The sequence below is a fragment of the Cygnus olor genome, chromosome 1, assembly GCF_009769625.2.
Source record: "Cygnus olor isolate bCygOlo1 chromosome 1, bCygOlo1.pri.v2, whole genome shotgun sequence".
NCBI lineage: Eukaryota > Metazoa > Chordata > Aves > Anseriformes > Anatidae > Cygnus > Cygnus olor.
The window spans coordinates 37164355-37185871 of NC_049169.1; the positions used below are offsets into that span (position 1 = coordinate 37164355).

Sequence of the window (21517 nt, forward strand, 5' to 3'; positions counted from 1 at the left end):
TTTTTAAATACTAATCTCTGCTGCAGCATTACATTTAGCAGTCAGAGTAGGCCTCTAAACTTCTGTGTTGCATAGTGCAAACAGACAGGCACGTATTATATTGGGGCTGGCTTATGTCATTGAAAACTATGTGAACAAGCTAAAGTAAATGGTGCCCCGGAATTCTTAAACTCCGCAGTATGGAACAATGATCTGACAAAGTGCTAATTTTAAGACCTAGCAACCTTGACAGCATCTGGTTTGGTCAAGTTCATCTAAAAAAAAAAGAGGGGTTTATTTAAAAAACAAATAAACAAACAAACAAAACAAAAACAGAAATAAAATGGATGTATGGAACTGCAGTGTCAGCTCTTTGTTGCACTCACCTGTCTGCAATACTCGCAGATTTGATTTTGTCTATGACAATGACCTGTTTGTTGCAGCACATCGAAGTAGACAGTGCAACCCCAAGAGCAGCACCAGGAGTTTTGGCAACTTCAACAAGTAGTGGCCCAGACGCCGTCGCTACTGACTCTGTCAAAATCAGACAACAAAAAATCAGTACAATACCAACTGGATTATTTACCTCATTCCCACGTAAAATCTCTGTTGCTATTCTGTTTCTCTACCCAGACAACATGCCACATAAAGACATTCTGGAATATCATCAGTTCTGGAATATCATTAAGTAACAACATGTAATGTTGAAACCGATGAAAGCAAGAAGTTTATGAATCTGGGATGTGTGGAAGCTTAGTGTACCAGAATCAGAGATGGATGAGGATGGAGGACCAGGTTGTGTTTGAGAATCACTCTCTTAAACAACTGAAGCTAAAAATCACATGGAATTTAAAATGGGCATCATGAAGAAGCAAAACTAATAAAAAAGCAGATGATCTGAAAAAATGAACTGAGGTATAGAGGTTACATAAGGATGATAAATTCATTTTCAGAAAAGAAGGGGAGGATGGACAGGTGTTATAATAATTCAATGAAGAAGGTGAAGGAAAGGTCTATCAGAAATCCCTCACAAAGAAAAAGTACAATTTAGGTGAAAATGGAGAAAGTGCAGGAGGCATGACAGCTAGAAATAGTAGGCGTTAAAGCAAAATGCACGTGAGGTTGTGCAGTAGATTCTTGTGGTATCCTATCATGGGATAAAGTAGTGCCTTACAATGGGTCACAGACAGTAGTTGACCAAACATTGAAGAAAGAAAGCAGAAGCCTTCAGAGGTGCTTACAATCAGAACAAGGGAAACGTATAAGTAGCGACATAAAGTTACCAAATGCCCTGCTAGAGAACAGGAGAGATTTGTATTCACAGAGTACTGGAGCCTGCTATAAAATACAAGGAAAATGTTCAGCTGCAACATTTCTCAGAAGCTGTAAGAGAAATGCAGCTGAAGTAAGGAGAAGATAGATATCAAGGTATTCCATTCAGTCTCAAACCCAGAAAATTAGTCCAACAATGTAATTCTGTCACAGAAGAGAAAGACTGTGAAGCAGCGTGTTGCTGTATAATGAGAACTTTGTTAAATAACTCTCAGGTAAGGTGCACTTCCCAGCTAGACAGTAATGTAGGTAAACTGAATATAGAAATAAAAAACGTGCCTGGATGGAATAACATACAATACCACTAAAGCATCAGTTAATAATTATAGAACACCCTTTTCCCCCAAGAATTGAAATAATTTTTTACATACATGTTGCCTTTTTTCCAACTAGAAACTTGAGGGTTAGGAGAGGAGATTTAGTATTTTTGAAAGTGCCCATTAATTCTGAGTGATTTATTTTTGAGCCTAGCTAGGACTGAATTTTTAAAGGCTGAACTTCCACAGGCACCACCAAAATAAGCTGCTCTGCACATCTGAACCAAACCTTACATTGCGATCCCAGAAGAGAGTCCACCAGAAGCACTCGTGCCTGCTGCTTCAGGTATGAAATGGATACAAATGGAACTGCCCTTAGCAGCTACCTGTCTTTCCCTAGTGACTAAAAGAGGCAGTCACAGCAATTGAGAACGTCTTAGATGCCTTGGGCAAGTGTCTAAGCTAGGCAGGATGCATACAGTGACTTGCATGCAGCCAAAAAGCATGTGTGGCAGAGCAGAATTCAAGAATTCCCAATTCCTATTTCTGTGCTGAGGAACATTTGTCTTCTTGAATATTGCAGTGTTTTCTGGAACTACAAACAAGCTCATATTTACAAACATATGGGAAGAAGACTTGAACGGCAGTTGTAATGAGTACCGTGACAAAGGTTTGAACTGGGGTGGATCCAGAAAATGATGAAGCTCAACTTGTTATAGGCCCGTCACAAGTTTGTTCTGTAGCAATCGCCTTGAGAAGAGGAGTGGAAACTCCATATTCAAATATAATCTGTCAAGAATGAGTAAATCTTTCAAGATGCCGCTCCAGAGTTACATGAGAAATGCATAATCAGCTTATGCCCCAGCGTTATTTCCCCGGTGCCTGTTAAAAAGCACTGGGAAGGCAAACCAAGGCCGACAGGATGAATAAATAAGATAACTACATTAGAGGAACCAGAAGAGAAGAAGTGGAGTGTGTCTAACTGTGGATAATAAACACAAGGAAGAGAAATCAGAGGGCAATAATCAAGCACACATTCCCTGACAGAGAAGGATTAGTTTATCATGTTGAAGTAAAGCATGGGTATGAAAAATGAATCATACAGGTATAAATTATTCATGTGTGAAGATGTTTCAGTCATTAAGATATTTACACCGTGACTGAAGCACTTACAAACTATGTTGATTTATTGGCTACGTAATTACATAAGATATACTGATGAACGCTTGCATGAAAAACGCTCTAGATTTTTGATTCTGTTAATAATTTTTCTCACTTTTGAGCACTGCATCTCAATCAGTACACAAGGCTTGATTAAAATCTCTCAGAGGAAGAAGCATTGCTTTCCGCATGCTAATACATTTCTTCAGTTAGCTAGCAGGACACCTTTTTCATCTGACAGCTTTAACCACCAGCAACAAGGGATTTTTCTTATTATTTTTTATTCCAAATATATTTTTATGGTGTATAAATATACTACATGACATATAAAAAGTTTTGGATAAAATAAGCACTGTCACAACCTCAAACGATAATGACAAAAAATTTTGAAAGTTGAAAAAAACATTTTTGAGTCTGATATCCAACGGACATGAAGCCTTCATGATCACTATACATGTGGTTGTTCTTATACTCATAAATGTATATAGCTACTAATTCTTCCCTATCCTCATGGCTTAACTGCTGAGTTCAGCTCAACAGCTGGTGGATGCCTGAGGACAGAAAACCTCTTTAGGACTCCAACAGTGGGACAAGCCAAAAAGTGAGCTGCTTGTGTTGGGCAACAGAGACTCTACATGGGAAACAGTGCTTATAAATGCCCTAAAATAGGAAAAGCTTCAGTCATAGCTTGCAATCAACAAGGACACTAAATCCACAGGAAACCAAACTCTATTAGTCTATGATGCCATTTTTTTCCCGTAAGGCCTCTTGTACTTCAAGCTGGGAAGTGCTGATATGCAGCGAGCATGTTCTTGTAGGAACACTGAGCCCTGTTGCTACTGTCTGTGCTTCACACTCCTCTAACTGAAACATTTCTGTTGCTTTCTTATTTTTTTTCAGAAGTTATGCCAAAATAAATATTTTTTGAGTGGTTTTAAAGAGACAGACAAGGAGGAAGTATGTCAAAACAGACTTTGACTCTAAAGAGGTAGCTGAACCAGTCTCTCCACAAGACTGCTGTTGATCTTGCCTTTATGCTGCTGTATCTTCTACCAATAACACGAGTGAAAGTAAAGTGGATGACTTACTATCTCACACTGATTTTCCTCTTGCTGAGCTTCTTCCCTATTACATGTTCACAGGCTAACAATTTTTTCACCTTAAAAATGTATAAAGCAGATCCATGTAGCCTTCTCTGTTGTTGTGATTCTCTGACTGAAAGCAGTAAAATATATGGGATGTATATATGTGTATGTAGCAAGTCTGCACTGGTTCAGATCGGTAAATAAATACAGAGTCCCTCAAACATTACAGTTCTCCCATTGCAAGGTTTTAATTTTCTGTAGTAATGCATTAACAGATCTAAACATCTCAGTCCTGTCACAAGAGAAGCCAGTATTTCACAGAAATAATTTTTCTTGATCAAAAATGTGCTCTCTCCTGCTCCTCACCTTCATACCCTTCATACCTTCACCTTTGTTCCCTTCATACAAAAGTTTTGCAACCCACAGAGAGCAAGTGGGAATTTTTTTTCTAGATAAGGCTCAGGATTTCAGGTGTCAGACATCCCACAGGTTTACGATCAGGAGTTTAGAGTATTTGCCATTCCTTTGGAAAACTACAGTGCTGAAATGTGAAAATCAAAGTCGATACATTTTTTACAGAGCACTTAAAATCCATGTCCAGTTGTAGAGATTTAAGCCTGGGTAACCAGCCCAAAGGCCAGGCAGAATTTCTAACAGACTGGATGAATTTTGTTTCTAAGAGCTGCGGCTTTAGCAGTTATGCTCCCCAGTTAGTCTATTTTGCAAAGCCCTTCACAGCACTGCTCAGTTAACAATGGAGCACTGTAAAAGCACTCAGGGATTCTGCATGCATTCACATCCACTTATCTTCACTTAACTGACAAACTATTCATTACTGTCAAACAGCATCTTAAACACTTAATGAATCTTGTCATCTTCCATGTGGTTTGCTTATTGTATTCTTAAGGACTTTTTTTTTTTAATGAACACCAGCTCAAAAAGAGCATTCTTTGTGTCCATTGAAACCCTCTCTCTATGACTGATACCCTTAACGTTGTCCAAACTCACAGTCCAGTGGCACCATATCCTACCTGTGATAGTGACACTCATAATCATCTGTCATACCATGACCCCGTTACTTCCCATCTCTTGTTCTTCTGAGTCTGACCCAGTGAGAGGTGATCAACCTCTTCCATCTGTCCGCCTTTTCCATGGTCTCAAGGGAAACAGGAATCAAACCCAGAAATGGCTAGTTCTTTTTACTCTGCAAGCGAAAGACTTGCTGGGAGTGGGAAGGCTTCCTCCACATCTGTCCTCCCTCCATGCTTCTCTCCACTGATAACTTTTTCTTCCCCACATTTGCTGTCCACCAGTTCATAAATGCAAATAGATAGAAAAAAAAAACACTTTCGGATGCACCAAGCCACACAACACCAGCCTTAGATTTTCTTGCAAGCATTTTTACTTTCCTTCCTGGGGGCATTTTCATTCACTCGCATTTAACACCAACTAGATAATTACCTAAGTCTCCCTAACACACACACAGCTGACTGATGGCTATTTAAATACTAATATTTTGGGGGTGGGAGGCTGCTTATTTATGTAATCCTCTTTCCTTGTACTTCGGAGATAATTTGATCTCAACAAATCCCTAATCCCCATTTTGCAAAAAAGGGAACGTTAATTACAAATTTCTTTAAATGATCTAATTAAGAAATTGAGATTGGGATCATGGGTCAATGGTTTCAAGAAGGAAAGCAGCAGAAGGGGCAGAGGCAGGAATAAAACCTCTGCAGTGTCTAAAGGGCACAGGAGCAACATTCAAGATGCCCTACAGCTAGGTAGGCCCATTATCACTCATTCAGAGCAATATTATTTGATTCCTCATACTTTTGTGACTATAAAGGTCATAAGTAAACCCCACATACCGTATTGAAGTGCAGTACTGGCCTTGGCATTCTGTTCCACTTATACTGCATAATGTTTGCACCCTGGCTTTGTTCATGCTTCATTTAGCAGAGTAACCTTTTTTCATCTCAGATCTTATGGGAAAACTGGAATCAATGCCAGCTAGCAAGCTCTGATAATGATGGCTGAAAAGCTCAAAGTCATTGACAGTGTTTCTAATTCTCCCTTGAGAACTGGAATACAGAAAATATTAATAAGCTTAATGACGTGTGAGACTTTACTCTAAAATACGTTTTGGAACAGAGCAAGCCAGCATTATACATTGCAAGCAATATTCGGGAAGTGAGGGTGGTAGTTTCTTTAATAATAAAACAACTGTTTAAAAATTAAATAATGTTCTTGTTCAAAGGGTCAGTGACAGTCTCCAAGGCCCGACTTACAACTTTGCATAAAATATGTGCGCTCCTAGTGTTCCGTTGGCTATGGAGTATCTATGTGTTTCAGGCACACCATAGAGTGAGCAACAGCTGTTCTAATTTTACCCATCTCAGTTGGAATTAGAGGGGCAAGAACGATACGTAAAAAATAATAATAAAAAAAATCAGTATTGCCAGTAAGAGCAGGACACTGGAGCTGCTGGGCTACTAATTGGAAGAAAGCTCAAAGTCCACTGAAAAAGATGAAATTGCTGTTAAGAAAAAAATCACCACCAATGACGCTTTACATCCTCTCACTTTTAGAATAATCATATTTTTAAAATAAGAAATAGAAATAGTTTCAAGGGGATGCCAGCAGAATGAGTGACAATGAAATCGGAGGGATCTCTCAGCCTCAGAATGGAAAATAGAGGCATTATTCTCTAAATGAATGCATCGTCTATCTCCTCCCCTATGCACAAGCAATTTCATATTCTTGTCAACTGACTGGCACAATCTTTCCATTGTCCTCTTCTCGTCTAATTCCTGCAGTTCATTTATATGCCTCTAATGCACTCGAGTTCTTCGAATCAAAAGCTTAAGAGCTGCCTTTACCTAATTTCATACTTTGCAACCTTAACCCCATCATCCTTCTCAGCTCAGAAATGCCTGCTAACCAGCTAAGAACCGCCCTTGCCTTCAAAGTGCTCAAAACAGTGTGGGTGGGGATGTGCTCAAAATCTGCCTGTGGACTTTTCTTCTCAGATTTTCTCTCATGTTCAGACTCCAAGGCCTGCCTAAGCCCTTTTTGCTTAAAAGACTTTTCCTCAAGTCTTGGGGCACTCTTTCTTCCTACTAACACTGTCTCATGCTCAGACATCTTTCAGTTTTTACTAGGTCTCTCCTATACCCAAAAGTAGTATTAAATCCCAATCTCTCCATTTATCTACATCTTTATTTTCACATGCCCTGTTAAAACCTGATTTATCTACTGCTGAACTTCAAACAGAGAGGGGACATGGCTGGTGAAGCCTATATAGATGATTCCGGATCTGATCTAGTCTGCATGCATTCCAATTAAGTCCAGGCTCTGCAATTTCTTTCCTTTGCTACCTGAAAAATCGAGTTTACTTCATAGTAGACTTCTTAGAAAAAAAACTGAATGAACTACTGAAAACTCAAATCTCCACCCCCTGATGGCAGCATGTACTTCTGCCTGCATTTCATTCCACGAACTCAGGAACAGTAACATTTTAAACCCACCTCCTAAGACAGACCTCCAAAACACAGCAAATAATATGTAAGCTCCTCTACTGAGATCCTGCAATACAAACCACTGTTTTCTCCATTGCACAAGGCATAGATACAGATACATAGATGCATATGTACCTATGTACAAAAGATCTTCCCATGCTTATTTTTTCTCGCAAGTAGGGCAGGAAACTGAAATACACCAGAACTTGGATTTCTTCAAAACACCCCTGTTCTTGTACGGTTCTGTCCCCAACTCATCATAACAAATAGAACAAATAAGGACAACATAATTTGCACCTCTGCCTCCAAACCAAGACACAGCTGGGTTTTCACATTTTATGTTTGCCAACCTTGAAAGTATGCTTGTAAGTGGACACTACTATGAAGCGCTGCAATACCCACAAATTATGTCTATTTGCCATAATGATCGTAAGTTTGCTTCTAACATGAACAGTAAGAATTAGAGAGGGGCTGGATTCTCTTCAGAAGTCTGCAGAGTGCAACACCCCTCACTGCCAGCACTTGACAGATGGCAATGAACGCTGCAAACACCCAAACTTTGTGTGGATATGACAGAATTTCCATCCACCCAGGGAGCTACCATGCTAATGATGTACTGGATAATCCCAGAAGCTGCAGAGCAAAGGCATGCCCTGGAGAGTCCGGACATCTTGATAAAAGAGCTGACATGCACATGAAACAGATAAGGCAACAGAGGACATGCCAACATCACGCGGTGCAGTGCTGCGGTACCGAGCTCCCTGTGCTGGCTCCATCTCCCCACCCACCTGGTAGAGCTCAGGCCCTGCAACCAGCAGAGCCACATGAGCAAGGTGCCAGGATTTTGTCAGTGACTCTCAGCAAGGTGAGAGATCCAAGCACAGCTCTGCTCCCGTGTGGCTGGGCTGCCTGGCGTGCTTGAGGTGCATGACAAGACTTTGATCAAGGTCTTCTGTACTGAGCCATACTGTCTCATACGTTCATGTTTGCTTTTGTATGTATTAGCAACCTCTGCACACATGCTAAACACAGTCTTTGACTTTTGGTGTACTTCTGCTATCATTGAAATCAACAGTCTTGGTTTGGTTCAATAGGCAGGAGGTTTCAGACGTGGCTAAAACAGTTCTCTGCAAGGTCTATTTAGATGAGTAGAAACCAATACAAACAAACAAACAACAACCAACCAACTAAAACCACCTAAACTGAGACTCTGTATTGATGTCCATAACAGAGAATATGAATTTCTGATGCTACAAGTAAGTATATCTGTACCATTTTTTCCCCCAAAAAACTGTGGTTTATTTTCAGTAATCTGTGCTTTAGCGCAGCTGTCTTATAAATAATTGGTGCATTGGCACAACCACTGTATGAAATGCTACCACGCAGAAGGCTGGGGCTGAGATCTGACCTTGATATTAATGCACCAAGGAGCAGAGTGAGAATTTTACAGCTCTCTGGGGTTGCTAGAAAGGGCATAGAATATTTTGTCATTTGATGCCAGCCACTCATAAAATGAAACTAAAGCAGAATGAGAGAGAAAACAAGTTTATTAACTGCCCTCTCTTTCTGCTTTAGTATTGCCTGAGGAGCAGTTCAACAAAAAATTAAAAAACAAAAACAAAACAAACAAAAAAGAGAGAGAGAAAGAGTAATTTAGATAATTCACCCTCAAACCCAACACGGAAGCCATAGTTCTGAACGTAAGCTTTTTGATCCCACATTGCACAAATGATCCAGGATTGCTTACCTGTTGTCTGCGTGTTTCCCAATTTTTCCCTTCCCAGTGCCTGTTCTGGGTAAAACAGAAACAGGACTACTGGGAGCATGCATATATTTAAAGTAAAAGAAGACTGTCTCAGTACCCCCGTTAACTGCAGCATACATTTCCAGCAAAAAACTAATTTCCCGTATTTGTTTTCCCGAAGCTCCAACCAAGCAGTAACCCCTAGAAACCCCTGCACCCCATAAGCACCAGCATCCCAGCAGTGAGAACTGCACTCTTTCCTCTGTCTCAGCTCCCAACTTGCTGCCCGGGTCACCCTTGGCGAGGCTCCTGTGTGCCTCCTCCTTTCTGTCTGCCAGGCCAGCTCCTGCTGCCAGGCTCGGCGGGACTCCAGGTCCTCTCACGCCCCTGTCTGATGTCTTTTTCTTTTTGAAGAAGTTCCAGTACTTGTGAGGTGCACAGATTCAGTAATTACTGAATTTGAGTAAAGGAGATAATGCGAAAAAGAGAAAGTGGAAAGCCTTTTCCAGGAGTGTTTTGTCTCTTCTCTTCTCTTCTCTTCTCTCTTTTTCCACCCCAATTTACCTGAGCTGTAAAGCCCTTGAAAAATTAGAGGCCACAGTTCTCAGAAGAAGGCTATTTTGTTCAACACTGCTGAGCTGACCCTAACAGAAAGACTGTCCTTATACAAGTGGTAAAAAACAAACAAATGAAAAAACAAACAAACAAACAAACAACAAATGAATTAGGAGCTGATTAAAATTAGTGGAACATCATATATACATCATTATAAAAACGCATGCACATAAAAAAAAAAAAAAAAGGACAGACCAGTCTACTTACATACAGAACGATATTAAAAGGAAAAAAGGAAAATAATTACAGTCACCATGTGGGCACAAAGCACTTCAAACTTAACGAACCTCAAAATGAATATTGCCTGGATGAACTTATTTTTACCTTCCTTCTTTAATTACTTACTCAAATATTCTTCTCTCTTAAAGAGCCTCACAGAGAAGGTAGACAGTGACTATTTCATGAGTAGCACCAAACTTTTCTCTTTTTCTTTCATACTCATGCCTTAATTACTGAATATTCTCATCCTTGCCTGAACACATGGGGCAGGGGAGCTATTGTATAGTGCTGCATTACAACCCAAGTTTATTAATGATTTTATCTCATAACCACCCTTCAGAGCAAAAGCATGGTATTTTCCCCACTGCATAGATAAACAAATGAGGATCAAATAAATGAAGGTCAGAAGCATCTATTAGTCTGGAGAGACCAATGTGAGACATCTGTATGCAATATTCCAACTAAAAACTGTATCATAATACATATGCTGCATGGCCTCTGAGTAAGGCTATATGGGCATCTGTAACTCTCGCATTTCCAGTCCTTGAAGAGCTGAACTGAAAGAAACTTTGCAAAGACAAGAAAAACCATGTCCTAATATATGCAAACTCTTGGGAAAGTTATCAAAAATGCTGCTTCTCCTGAGCACACTGAGCTGTACCTGTTCAGACTTCAAAATGTAGCTGCATCTGGGTGGATTTTCACTGGGATAAGCAGCAGAAGAGACTTTCCTGAAAAGAGCTCTCTTTCTTGCAACCACTACCTTTAAAGTACAGGTCTGTGTTCCAGTGCTTCAAAAAGACACATCATCACAAAGAAAAGATTCTCCAACATTCTCATTCATAGGCAAAACAGCTTTCTTTAAAACTCATTCCTGGAAATGGCAGAACAATTTTGCCTCAAAATGCAAAAAAAAAAAAAAAAAATAATTCAGACATAGACAGTTAGCTGGTGGAAGCTGGAATGGGGCCACAAGAAAAACCTCAGCATAAACTGCTGAAGTTTTAACAGTTCTTAAAATTAGTGGGTTTAACTGGGAGGTGGTTTACAGAAGTCTCAAACAAGCTGTTCTTTCTGCCAGGGATTTCATAACAAAGCGTGGAAAGGACACATCTTTTCTCTTTTGCTTTTCTTTTGCAGCTGTTTTCTAGTTTAAACATAGCAGATGATGCTTCTCTCACATTCCCTATCCAACTAAAGAATGGTGGAATGCACTGAATGAGACAGACCAGCAGCACCAATGCCTCCCTGTGTTTTATGACACCAACCATCAACATTTGAAATCTGGTCTGTTGTGCAAAAGCCAAAAAGCAAACCAAATGAAATGCACAGTGGTTGTTAATCTAAGAGTTTCTCTTACAGGCTGTAAGACTGAGAGTTTCACCACGATCTAGATAGAAACTGGGATGGACTACAAATCCAGTAAAAAAACACAAAACCAGTAATTTCATGCATGTATGCCCCACCCCCACATTAATTCTGAAGTACCAGAAAAGAAAGATCTTCGTAAAGAGGGAAAGAGAAAGTGGACCTGGCATGCTCTCTTTTCATGAGCAGAAGGGAGACGACTGAGTGGTACTTGGGTGCAATGAAACCGTGTAAGCAGCACTGTTATTAAATAACGTGCACCAGAATTAGCTCCTTATAACACAGGTCTTTTCTACCCTTCAGAGTTAGTTGGCTGTAGAATCCCTAAAGCAGATACTCTCACTCTGGCAGTGAAAAAAAACACATTGATTTAGTGGTGCAAACACTGCTAAAATTAGAAGACTCTTATGCTGTCATGAGACATTTTGGTTGGTATTGACTGGGTCTCTGTTTTGGGAGAACTGATAGGGGGGGCAAAGAAACTCAGCACCACTATTTATTTTCCTAATGGCAAAGCTCTTCAAATGTAGGACATGAGCGAGATTTTTCTCCTTTGTGCCCTATTTTAAATCCCAGCTGAAGTCAATGAGAGGCCTTCTACTGAGTCAAACAGGCTTGGACCAGGCCTTGGCTAACTTCATGAAAGGCAACAGACGGCTCACCTAAGGATCCGTAGTTCTTGTTCTCATCTGGAATGCTTCAGGGCAGCACTCCGCAGCACTGCAGTAGCTAGGGATTAGATCCAGCTTCATGTGCATGCAAAAACTACTAAATTCAGCAGAGAACATCAGCTAGCAGACTCTATTCAATCAAGATAAAACAACACATTTAACTAAAAATCCAGTTCAAGGGCATTAAATACACGAATTCAGCATATCTTTTTGAATGCAGATATTAACTGTGATTAGGAACAGCTAGTTATTAAGTTGTTGGTGGGCTCCCTGAGCCAAAAAATGGCAGGAGGAATTCCAGGGATAGTTTGTTTCAGATTTTCTTTGCAGTTATTGGGAAGGTTGTGTCAGACACATATTAATGACGGTGTGGAAACCATAGGCTCAATATGTTTGCAGTCCAGGTTCTTTTTCTTTCTTCCTTCTTTTTTTTTTTTTAAGCTGCTTGAGGCCTTCAGATTTCAATTAAGAACTCCGGCAGGATGACCTGAATCAGCGATAGCTTTTGGATATAAAACGAAGGATAAAGAAAAACCCAACTAGGAGTTTTTAAAGAAAGTGTGGAGACACTTTCTAAGTCACATGAAACAAGTCCCAAAGCTCTGCCTCAAGGTGTACATACACTATCTTTCATGTATAAAACCTTTGGATTATATGCCAGAAAAAAGTGAAAACAACCCTGTAATTCAGAGGCAACATGGCTTATATACACCTGTGTGTAAGGCAAGAGAAAAACTCATCCTAGAAAGCCCTTTCTTCTTCAATATCATCGCTATTTCTGTTCTCCCATGGTGTGTCTCTGTTATCCCCAGAGCCTCATTGCCTCTGATACCCTGTAGCCAATTTTGTCTATTGGCAAAGCCCTGCTCTACTTCCAATTTCATCCAGGTAACCTGAGGGTCTGGGTCACCACCTGACTTGACTCGTTTACAAGGAAGACTGCTTTTGCAGTGGTGTGGGTTTGACATGTCAAACTGCAGTTTTCAGTCAGGGAAGAAATGTCCGGAGGCACAAAAGAGGAAGGAAAAAGCCTCTGCTTGCCACAGCTTTACCTGCAACCTTGGGTAGCTGTCTTATCCTTCACCGCTTGCCTCCTCAGGAAGGCTCGGCGCTTTTTCTGGCTGCAGTGAGCCATGACTTTTCTGCTAGTGTCAGAATTGCAACTGAAGATGAAAGATGTGAATGGTCTAGATAAGCATTCTTCATAAAACCACTCTCATCCCCTCCTCTTCCCCCAAGAAGAAAGCAGGTAAGATTTAAATGAAACCTGCTTGCATTTGGTTTATTTTGAATGCATATTCAATTATGACAGAAACATCATTTTGTTAAGGTCCTCCAGCATCTACACTGTAATAGCAACACGACCAATTGATAACAGCTGTCAGAATATTCTGGCCAGTTTCCCTACAAATGAAAAGCATGAGAATCACAGAAGGTCAAACACCACTAGTCACCAATGAATTGATTAAAAAAAAGAAAAATCAAATCCAATAACATAGGCTGAAGACTGCCTAACACATGGAGTAATTTTTATCAACCCTGTTTCCCCAAACTACTCTGATAAATACTGAGTTCATAGGCTGTGAAATGATCTCTTTAAAACGACGAAGCATGGTAACCATGTATTTAGAAAAAGATGCAAAGACAGGTTATTATGGGTTTTTGGAATTACTGTAGGGGAATGTGATTTGAATAGCAAATACACAGAGTATAACATTTTACTCATCGTACAGCTGAGTAACAGCCTCGAAAGTATAATTCTGTGTAACAAAATCACATTGTAAGAAATGCCACTGGTCCAATTATCTCTGAGTATCTTTGTTGATTTCAAGATAACTCGTTCAGCTTAGACATTGATTTTTCCCTACCTACATTTCCAGCTCACAAGCCTTAGTACTATCTTTTGTGAGCAGTACACATCTCCCACATGATGAATACTAGATGGTGCAATCTCAAAGGATCTGCTTTAGATCACATTCATACCAGTTTTGCACCAGAAGGCCATTGATTGAGACATTTAATATTTAGGCAAAATACCTAAAAATATTCATAGTTAAAAATCCACCCTTTTTCAGTTCTGTAAAATGAAAAATAAACCATGAACCTTAGTAAAAAGGACTGAAAATCTGCCCTACTGCATCCAAATTTAACCTTGTAGTTCATGCCCAGCAAAGGTGTTCCAGGAAATGAGTGAAGTTATTCTTGGGTTTTCTCCCCTTGACCTAAGCTATCAGGCACAGTCTGAGTGTGTCATACTAATGAAAAAACATCAAAAGGATGGAGCAGTTTGATTCTGGATTTTTCAAACACTTCCCTCAGGGAAAGTCTTGGGAGACAATGAGTGTTTTCCTCTCCCTGGCACACAGGCAGGAGTGGTGCCTTTGCTGCTGCTGCTCTTTCCTCAGAGATGGGCCCTTTTAGACTCAGCTTCTGGGGTTACAGCCCAAGTTCTCTCTGATATAAAGAAAATCAAATCTGTCCCTTATTCCTTAGTCTCTTGGATGACTGCAATGCCACTAAGCCAAGTCCAAGGCTGATTTTTTTTAATTGGATTTTTTCTGATTACCATGTTTCTCTTGCATTGAATTGCATAGCACATGCAGAAGATCCTTTAATCTCCAGGAAGTTTAATTATCATCCTCTTTGTAAAACTTTCACACCTGCTCTCTGACTTTAAGTACTTCAGCTACCGGCTCAATTTTTGTTTTTCATACCACTGCAAATCGGGATACTTCGTTATCCTCATTAGTTTGCTGTTGACCAGCACACTAAGTGACATATAAGCCAACTTAACGAAAGACCTCCTGACTTACAGCTGACCAGAGGTGTGACCTTGTAGCAGAGATGGTTATTCTCTTTCACTCTGCATTACATGGCACATCTGGGTAGCCCTCATGCAACATGGAAAGATTTGACCAATCCTTTTCCCATCATTTACCAAATGTAGAGTAAAAAGCTTTCCTTGCAACAAACCGGTAAGATACATACGTAGGAGGGTTATTGACTCCTTCCCTCCACTTGGAGCCTGGATGGTGGATAGGACAGTTTATTACAGCCACCTCCTCCTCCCATTGTTTGTTTTTAAATACTTATTAGAAGAAACAGAATAGGATATAGATATTTATTTATAGGCAGAGGCTGCTTCCTTCTGAGCATCCAAACCCTTGAATTAGCATGTAAAAATTCAGACCATGTGCTTTGTGAGGAGATAGCACAATGGATTACGAAGGCTTTATTTTAATGAATGCCCATCATGAAATATATTAGATATCTCAGACTATTTTTTTGAATTGTATGCTATTTAGACTAACTGCATTCAAGTATAGGTTTCGCCTTCCTGACAAGACTTTGAAGACAAATTTGTCCATTACTCTCAGTAAACAGCAAGACAATGCAGATTTTTTTTTTCATTTAAGAAGTGGAAATTGGAAGAGAATATCCTCCACATACCCTTTCCTTGCAATTTATGACAATGAAATTGTATTTTTAGTTTTCAGTTACAGGGACATCTCATTTCACCTTTACAGCTTTTTCTCCTGTACAAGGTAATGTTTATTAAGCTGCTTTTAATGAGGCCAGGGTTTCAAAAGCACTGGAGAGAAATGTTAATTGGACCTGTTAGAGTAATTTGTAACTTATATAGTTCTACTAAACTCTATTTATTTCTCTTTAGGGATGATCAAGAAGTTTGTAAAGAAAGTAATATCTGTAAGATTTATGAAATACTTATAAAACACAATGACTCCCCTTTAATTTCTGTAATTATATAGTAGCAGCACGGCTATCAAATTGTAACAACAAATCATGACCAGTCAGAGAAAAGAAAATAAAAAAACACTATAGGGCAAACATCCTTGGGAATCACAGCTCTTCTTAACATTGTTTGACACTTCTCAATAAAACACCTTGATTTTAATTACTTAAAACCTACAACTTGGCCGTGCATGGACTAAATAGTTGGTGTGATTTCTTTTTTTCTTATAACAATTACCTCTCTCAGGCTTCATTTTTTTCTTCCCTTAGTTATTTCAGCTGAAACAGGTCAGCCGTGTCTTAGAGCATCATTAGGGAAAACAGCACTACTTTGTCCCCACACAGAAAATTCTGTGGGCTTTATATTGAAAATTCATGTTCTCCGTGAGTCGTCATTCCATAGAAGATCTGGTTCTGAGAGTCAAGAGGAATGTCAGGAGAAGGGGAGACTTGGACTTCTTGAGCAAGAAGGGGAGGAACATGGGAAAGGAACCGAGGGGAGAAGGTGATCAATCCGAAAAGAAGGAACAAGGTACAAGGAACTTGGGAGTGGTTTGCTGAAAGACAAGGACCGGAGGAAGTGCTAAAGAGGGGTGGGCACAGAAACTGGAAAAGGATTTTATGGAGGGAAATCAGCAGTGTGAGAAAGAGAAGTATGTTGGGAAATTACCTAAGGCTTACTTGGCAAAAGACAAGAGAAAATTGGGCTGTAAGAAGAGAGACAGCATGTTGGGGATTTAGGAATTTCTAGAAAAGTAGTCTCCATCTGGTCAGTAAAGAAAGGAAATTCAAGCAGCTGTTGGAAAAAAAGGATTGTAATGCAACTAGAAACCAGGATAAGAGCAAAGAACAGAGCAAAAAAAAAAAAAAACACAACTGTCACACTTGCATGAAACAGACAGGAAGAGACATAGAGACATGAAGGAACGTGGGGTCCTGAACCTTCATGCTTCTTTGCTGTCAGCAAACATATTTGAAATCCACTGGTCTATGTCTCTCAAGCCTTTTCTGCTTGGTCCCGAGGAAGCACATACGTATTGTGCTGAACAGCTGGTCCCAGCGAATAATAGGGAGCAGACTGGTGGACCTAATAGTTCTCACTCTTTTGAAGAACTATTTGGGTACAGACATAATGCCATACAGTTTTTTTCTCCCTGACCCCTTCCTCATAGAGAAACCTCGGAAATGGTACATAAAAACGTAAACACCGTTAAAGATGTATGCTCACACACACACCCAAAAAAAATAATGTTGGGAAGCAACAAATTGACATTGATTCTGCAATACAGTGGTATGGTGCATTACGTATACACATACTATTTTCTTACAAGGGCTCATTCAACACCTCTTTCACTACACAGGAGTTCTTATGGTGAAACAAGTATCCCATACATAAGACAAGCATTTTAAGTTTTGAGGGAGCGAGAAGCAAATGAGTTAGGTGGGAGCTGTGTAATGAGTAAAAAGGAAACTGCGAGGAAGGAAAGATGGTCAAATAACATTGAGAAGACAGCTTAGTGCTGCTTTGAAATACTAGATTCTCTTTCTCTATCACAATTTGTGTAAAGGTTGAGAGGACATTTAAACTAAATTGGTCACTAATTGCAACCATTCTATTGTTTCAATAGATGGCAGGATCTCGTATCACACAAAGCACTGACAAATCAAAAACTGGATTTTGAAGTTGCAAGACCAAAATGATGGATTTTTGTTTAAACCATAGTAAGTATTTACCTTAGGTATCTATGTCATCCAATTATCATTTATCTCAGGAAGTGTTAAAAAGGTACTATTTTCCTTTTAAACCATGTAAACAGAGTAGATTAAAGCAGACAAACAAGTAGGAACTTGCCTGACTGAAAGGTATCAGTCCACTTATTGGCAAAGATCAGATTCAGTGAAACCAGTATGTATTGTATTTAGTAGTAGCATGAGATGAAGGCTTAAAGGGAAGAACCCACTTACTATTGTGAAAAAGCAGTCCTGAAAGCCAGAAAACTTGATAGCAGAGGAACAAAACAAAACAAAACAAAATGAGCTACAGACTTCTCCAAAGGAAAAAGCCTCTTCTGGTGCCAAGGGTAAGTCACACCCCAACACATGTATCTTTCTCCAGATGAAATCCTAGCTAGAACAATTGAGAGAGAGATAACTTACTTATTGTGTATATTCACTGCTGATTGTCCATTCATAATAATGGCCCTGATGCAGGCATCTGGGCACTGACAGCAAAGAGCACAAATAGAGCATTTAATAAACAAGGAACTTTAACAGTAAGATGGGAGACTAACATGCCACAGCAAGTAGATCTAAATATCCACTTAGTTTGCACAGCATGAATGTGAATGGTGCATTGGCCTCCGGGAGAGACTAAAAGACCTGCATGGTTTTCGTAGTGATATGTCTGTGAGTGGATATTTCTGCAGCTGTTAGAGAGAGAGATGTCTACGTCATCTTCTGCCTTAAAAAAGAGCCAACAAATTTGGAATGACCTTGGGACACTGAGGTTTTCTCCTTGAGATCTGCATATTGCCTGAAGCACACACTGTAACATGACTAAGGTCTCAGGAAAAAAATATAATCAGGAAATTAATGACTTAGCATTCAGACAAGGATTAGCACAGTACCCTTCATAAGCCTGTGGCCACATATTGAAGACAGAAAGAAAATACATAATGGGTAACTGCATATGGTTATTCTCTCCCGTGTGGATCTCGTGACTGCATTACATGCACACCTAGCTGGACAGAGACTGAGCAGACAATCTGAACCATAACATTTCCTAACTGACACATTCAACTTCATTCATTGTCTTCTGGCATAATTTGTGTATGTGCTTGTGTAGCAGCATTTAAAGTAGAGTAACACTTCAACTACTAGAGCTATTATGACCTTGTCTTTGCACAAGAATTCTCTCTCAATCTGTCTCTGGAGCAACATGAGAGAGGAACTCTTCTCTAAAGATTTAAGTAACTCATTTATATTTAGAATTTTAAGGCATTTTGGTCCATTGCTCTGTGACAGTCAGGAGACCTGCAGTTACAGTCAAATGCTGGAGTGCAATGACTCCTGTTCCTTGGTCTTGTAAAACCTGGTAACACTTAAAGGTCTCCACAGCTCTGGGTATGCTTGAGTTATATTGCTTTATGCAACTTAAAGGGCAGCCTACGTGGTTCTTTCTTCTCCCACATTTCTTAACGTCTTGCAAAAATTACTGGAAGTCTACACTGGACCACAGATTATATCACCTGATGTTTAAACTACGCGTGCTTCCTTTCCCTAGTGCTTTTCTTGTCAGGCATTGAATTCCTGTCAGAATTATTGGAGGGTGAGGCAGATTTCTGTAAACGTACTCTCATAAAATTGTTACTGCTTTTTCTTTTTTTTTTCCTTTTGAATGTGTGAAATTAAAGAGACAGTATTTGTCAAACTGCTGTCAGATTTACTAGCTAACGACTGCATGAATAATTTCCATTCTATAAAGTTGTATCAATGGTAAGCACAGAGTTCAGAACTGAGGGTGCTGTTCTAGCTGAAGTGGAGTGGCTCTATGTCAGGGTGATGCTGGTAGCTTGGGACAAAAAAAACAGCTGACCATCTTTGCAGAGAACAATTACAGCGTGACACATTACAGTAACTGTATTCTGGCTCTGATAAGTGCAAGCATTGTTAAATAAACCAGATAAACATATGGAATTAGAATGAGCAATATGTTCCTTCATTCCTGAAGACTATGGGCACATGTGGCTTGAACTAAGTAACACCCAGTGAAGAGATGAGATAGAATGACTGTGTTTCTTAGATGCAAGTAGCTAAAACAAACAAACAAAGAAACAAACAACCAAATAAATAAATAAATAAGATTAGATTTGTGCCTAAGTTCTGGCAATAACTAATAGTCTTGTTTAACTAAAGGATTCTTGATTCAAAGATTACCCCAACAAGAACATCCAAGATTTAAGTAGATTGCTCAAAAGCAGCAATTGATGAACTATAGCTATGCAAAACTTTTATAGGCCAGGCTTTAAACTCAAGGTAGCCATCACCTTTGAACTTTTCTGAATGCTGACTTTCAGAGTAAATATGGAAGATTCAACCCAAGTTGAACTTATGCAACCCCAGCTACAGAGACTACAAACAACCCAGTAGCATCAATGCAGCTTTTAGAAAACCTGAAGGCACACTGCTTCTGCTCTTGTTCCACATAAATGTAGTGATAAGGTTTTATTTCTCATTTTAGAAGGGGGCAGTGTGAATCTCCGTTTGCAGCTTATTATTACCATTGCGTTCCATATTCATAAGTCATTCCCATATGATTTTTATCTCTACCTGAAAGATCTCTCAAACACATTTTCTTATTGGGAAGTTGTGATTTCTTAGGTTAAGTGTGACGTAAAGCTTATGCACTCCATGATATAAGACATTGTGAAATTCATCTAGCTAACTAAACTGAAAGTTCTGTAAATCAGAGAAAAAAAAAAGACACAAAATAATCATCACCTCTACCACCACCACTAACAAAAAAAGCTAAAAACATCTCCTTCGTGATGCTGAATCAACAAGTTTACTTCCTAAGACCCAGCTGAGCAAGATACTTAAGGCTGTATTTAAGCAAGCAAAAGCAAGTTCACAGGGACTAGCCACATCTCTTAAAATATTTACACACTTATGTATCCTGTATGGAACCCCTTGATGCTTTTTTTCTATTCCCGTTTGTCTGGGTTCCAGAACCAATAAAATGTACAAGCTTCCCAAATGACCTCTTGAAGACTTCAGGCAAAGGAACAAAACTGAGAGAAATATAGCACCTTTGAAACAGCTTACGCTTACAGGAGTATAAAAAGTCAGTTACACACCACAGGACTGTAGCTGAAAAATAGCTCAGGATTATTTTCTTCATCTAGTGTAACCTTTTCAAATTAAGTTCCAATTTCATGCTATCAGAATATATTTTATGGCTCTTTCCAGTTCTGGTCACATGAAACGCTACTTTATGGGATATAGCTATCTGCTAACAGAAGAGAAGATTTTAAAGCAAATAACGGAACAATTGTATCTCTGTGAGTAAGATATTCCACTGAAAGTTTATTCTAGGAGAACCCTATAGAATGGACCAAACTCTCAAAGAACTTTTGGATTGTTTCTTCGCTCTCAGCAGGCTAAACTACTAAACCAGTTCCAGGCAACAGTACAGATAAGCCATTTTATCTAGTACGATTCCTCTTGTTTTAGCCTATTTTTCATATTCATATCAACCCTGAGGTGGCACTACAAATACCTTATCTTGTGGGTAATAGAAGAGATGGAGAACAGAGTAACATTTTTCTAATTCTTACATTTCTGGTCATGGTTCATATCCTCCCTTTTATTTTGCTCAAACTTTGACTTGAGCAGTAGTAACTGAAGATCCAGATCAGCACCATTTTCAAGGGCCAGGAATGAATAGATTAGGATGACTGATTTTCAGCCTTTGGTACACGGTCTACTCATAACATAACTGCAAAAAGCAAAGAAAGCCTCCCAACAAAATTTTTCACAATACCACTGGAAAACTATGCATGGTGTGCACGTTGGAAAAAGTAAAAAACAACTGGGGGTTAGATAAAATCTAACAAAAACATAATGCATTAGACAGAGAGCCTACTGAATCCCTCCTTATTTCTTCTTGGTGACGCTGCAGGACCACTATCCCATAAATTTCTCAGTGTTCAATTCCTTTTAACTTTTTTTTCTTTGTGACTCAAAGTCTCAAGTTATTCCACCTCCTTCAGTTTCCTGTGAGTTTTCTCTGAAATGAAAGACTAGTTGGAAACTG

The 21517-nt window shown here is 39.4% G+C and overlaps 1 protein-coding gene across 1 annotated transcript in view; it reads right to left on the reverse strand.

Annotated features, from left to right (window-relative positions):
- The window catches only part of GRIP1 (glutamate receptor interacting protein 1), a 227729-nt gene that overhangs the window by 49570 nt on the left and 156642 nt on the right, over positions 1-21517 (reverse strand). The window contains 1 exon segment of the mRNA XM_040552728.1: positions 366-513. Within this exon segment, the coding sequence (XP_040408662.1) occupies positions 366-513 (148 nt within the window).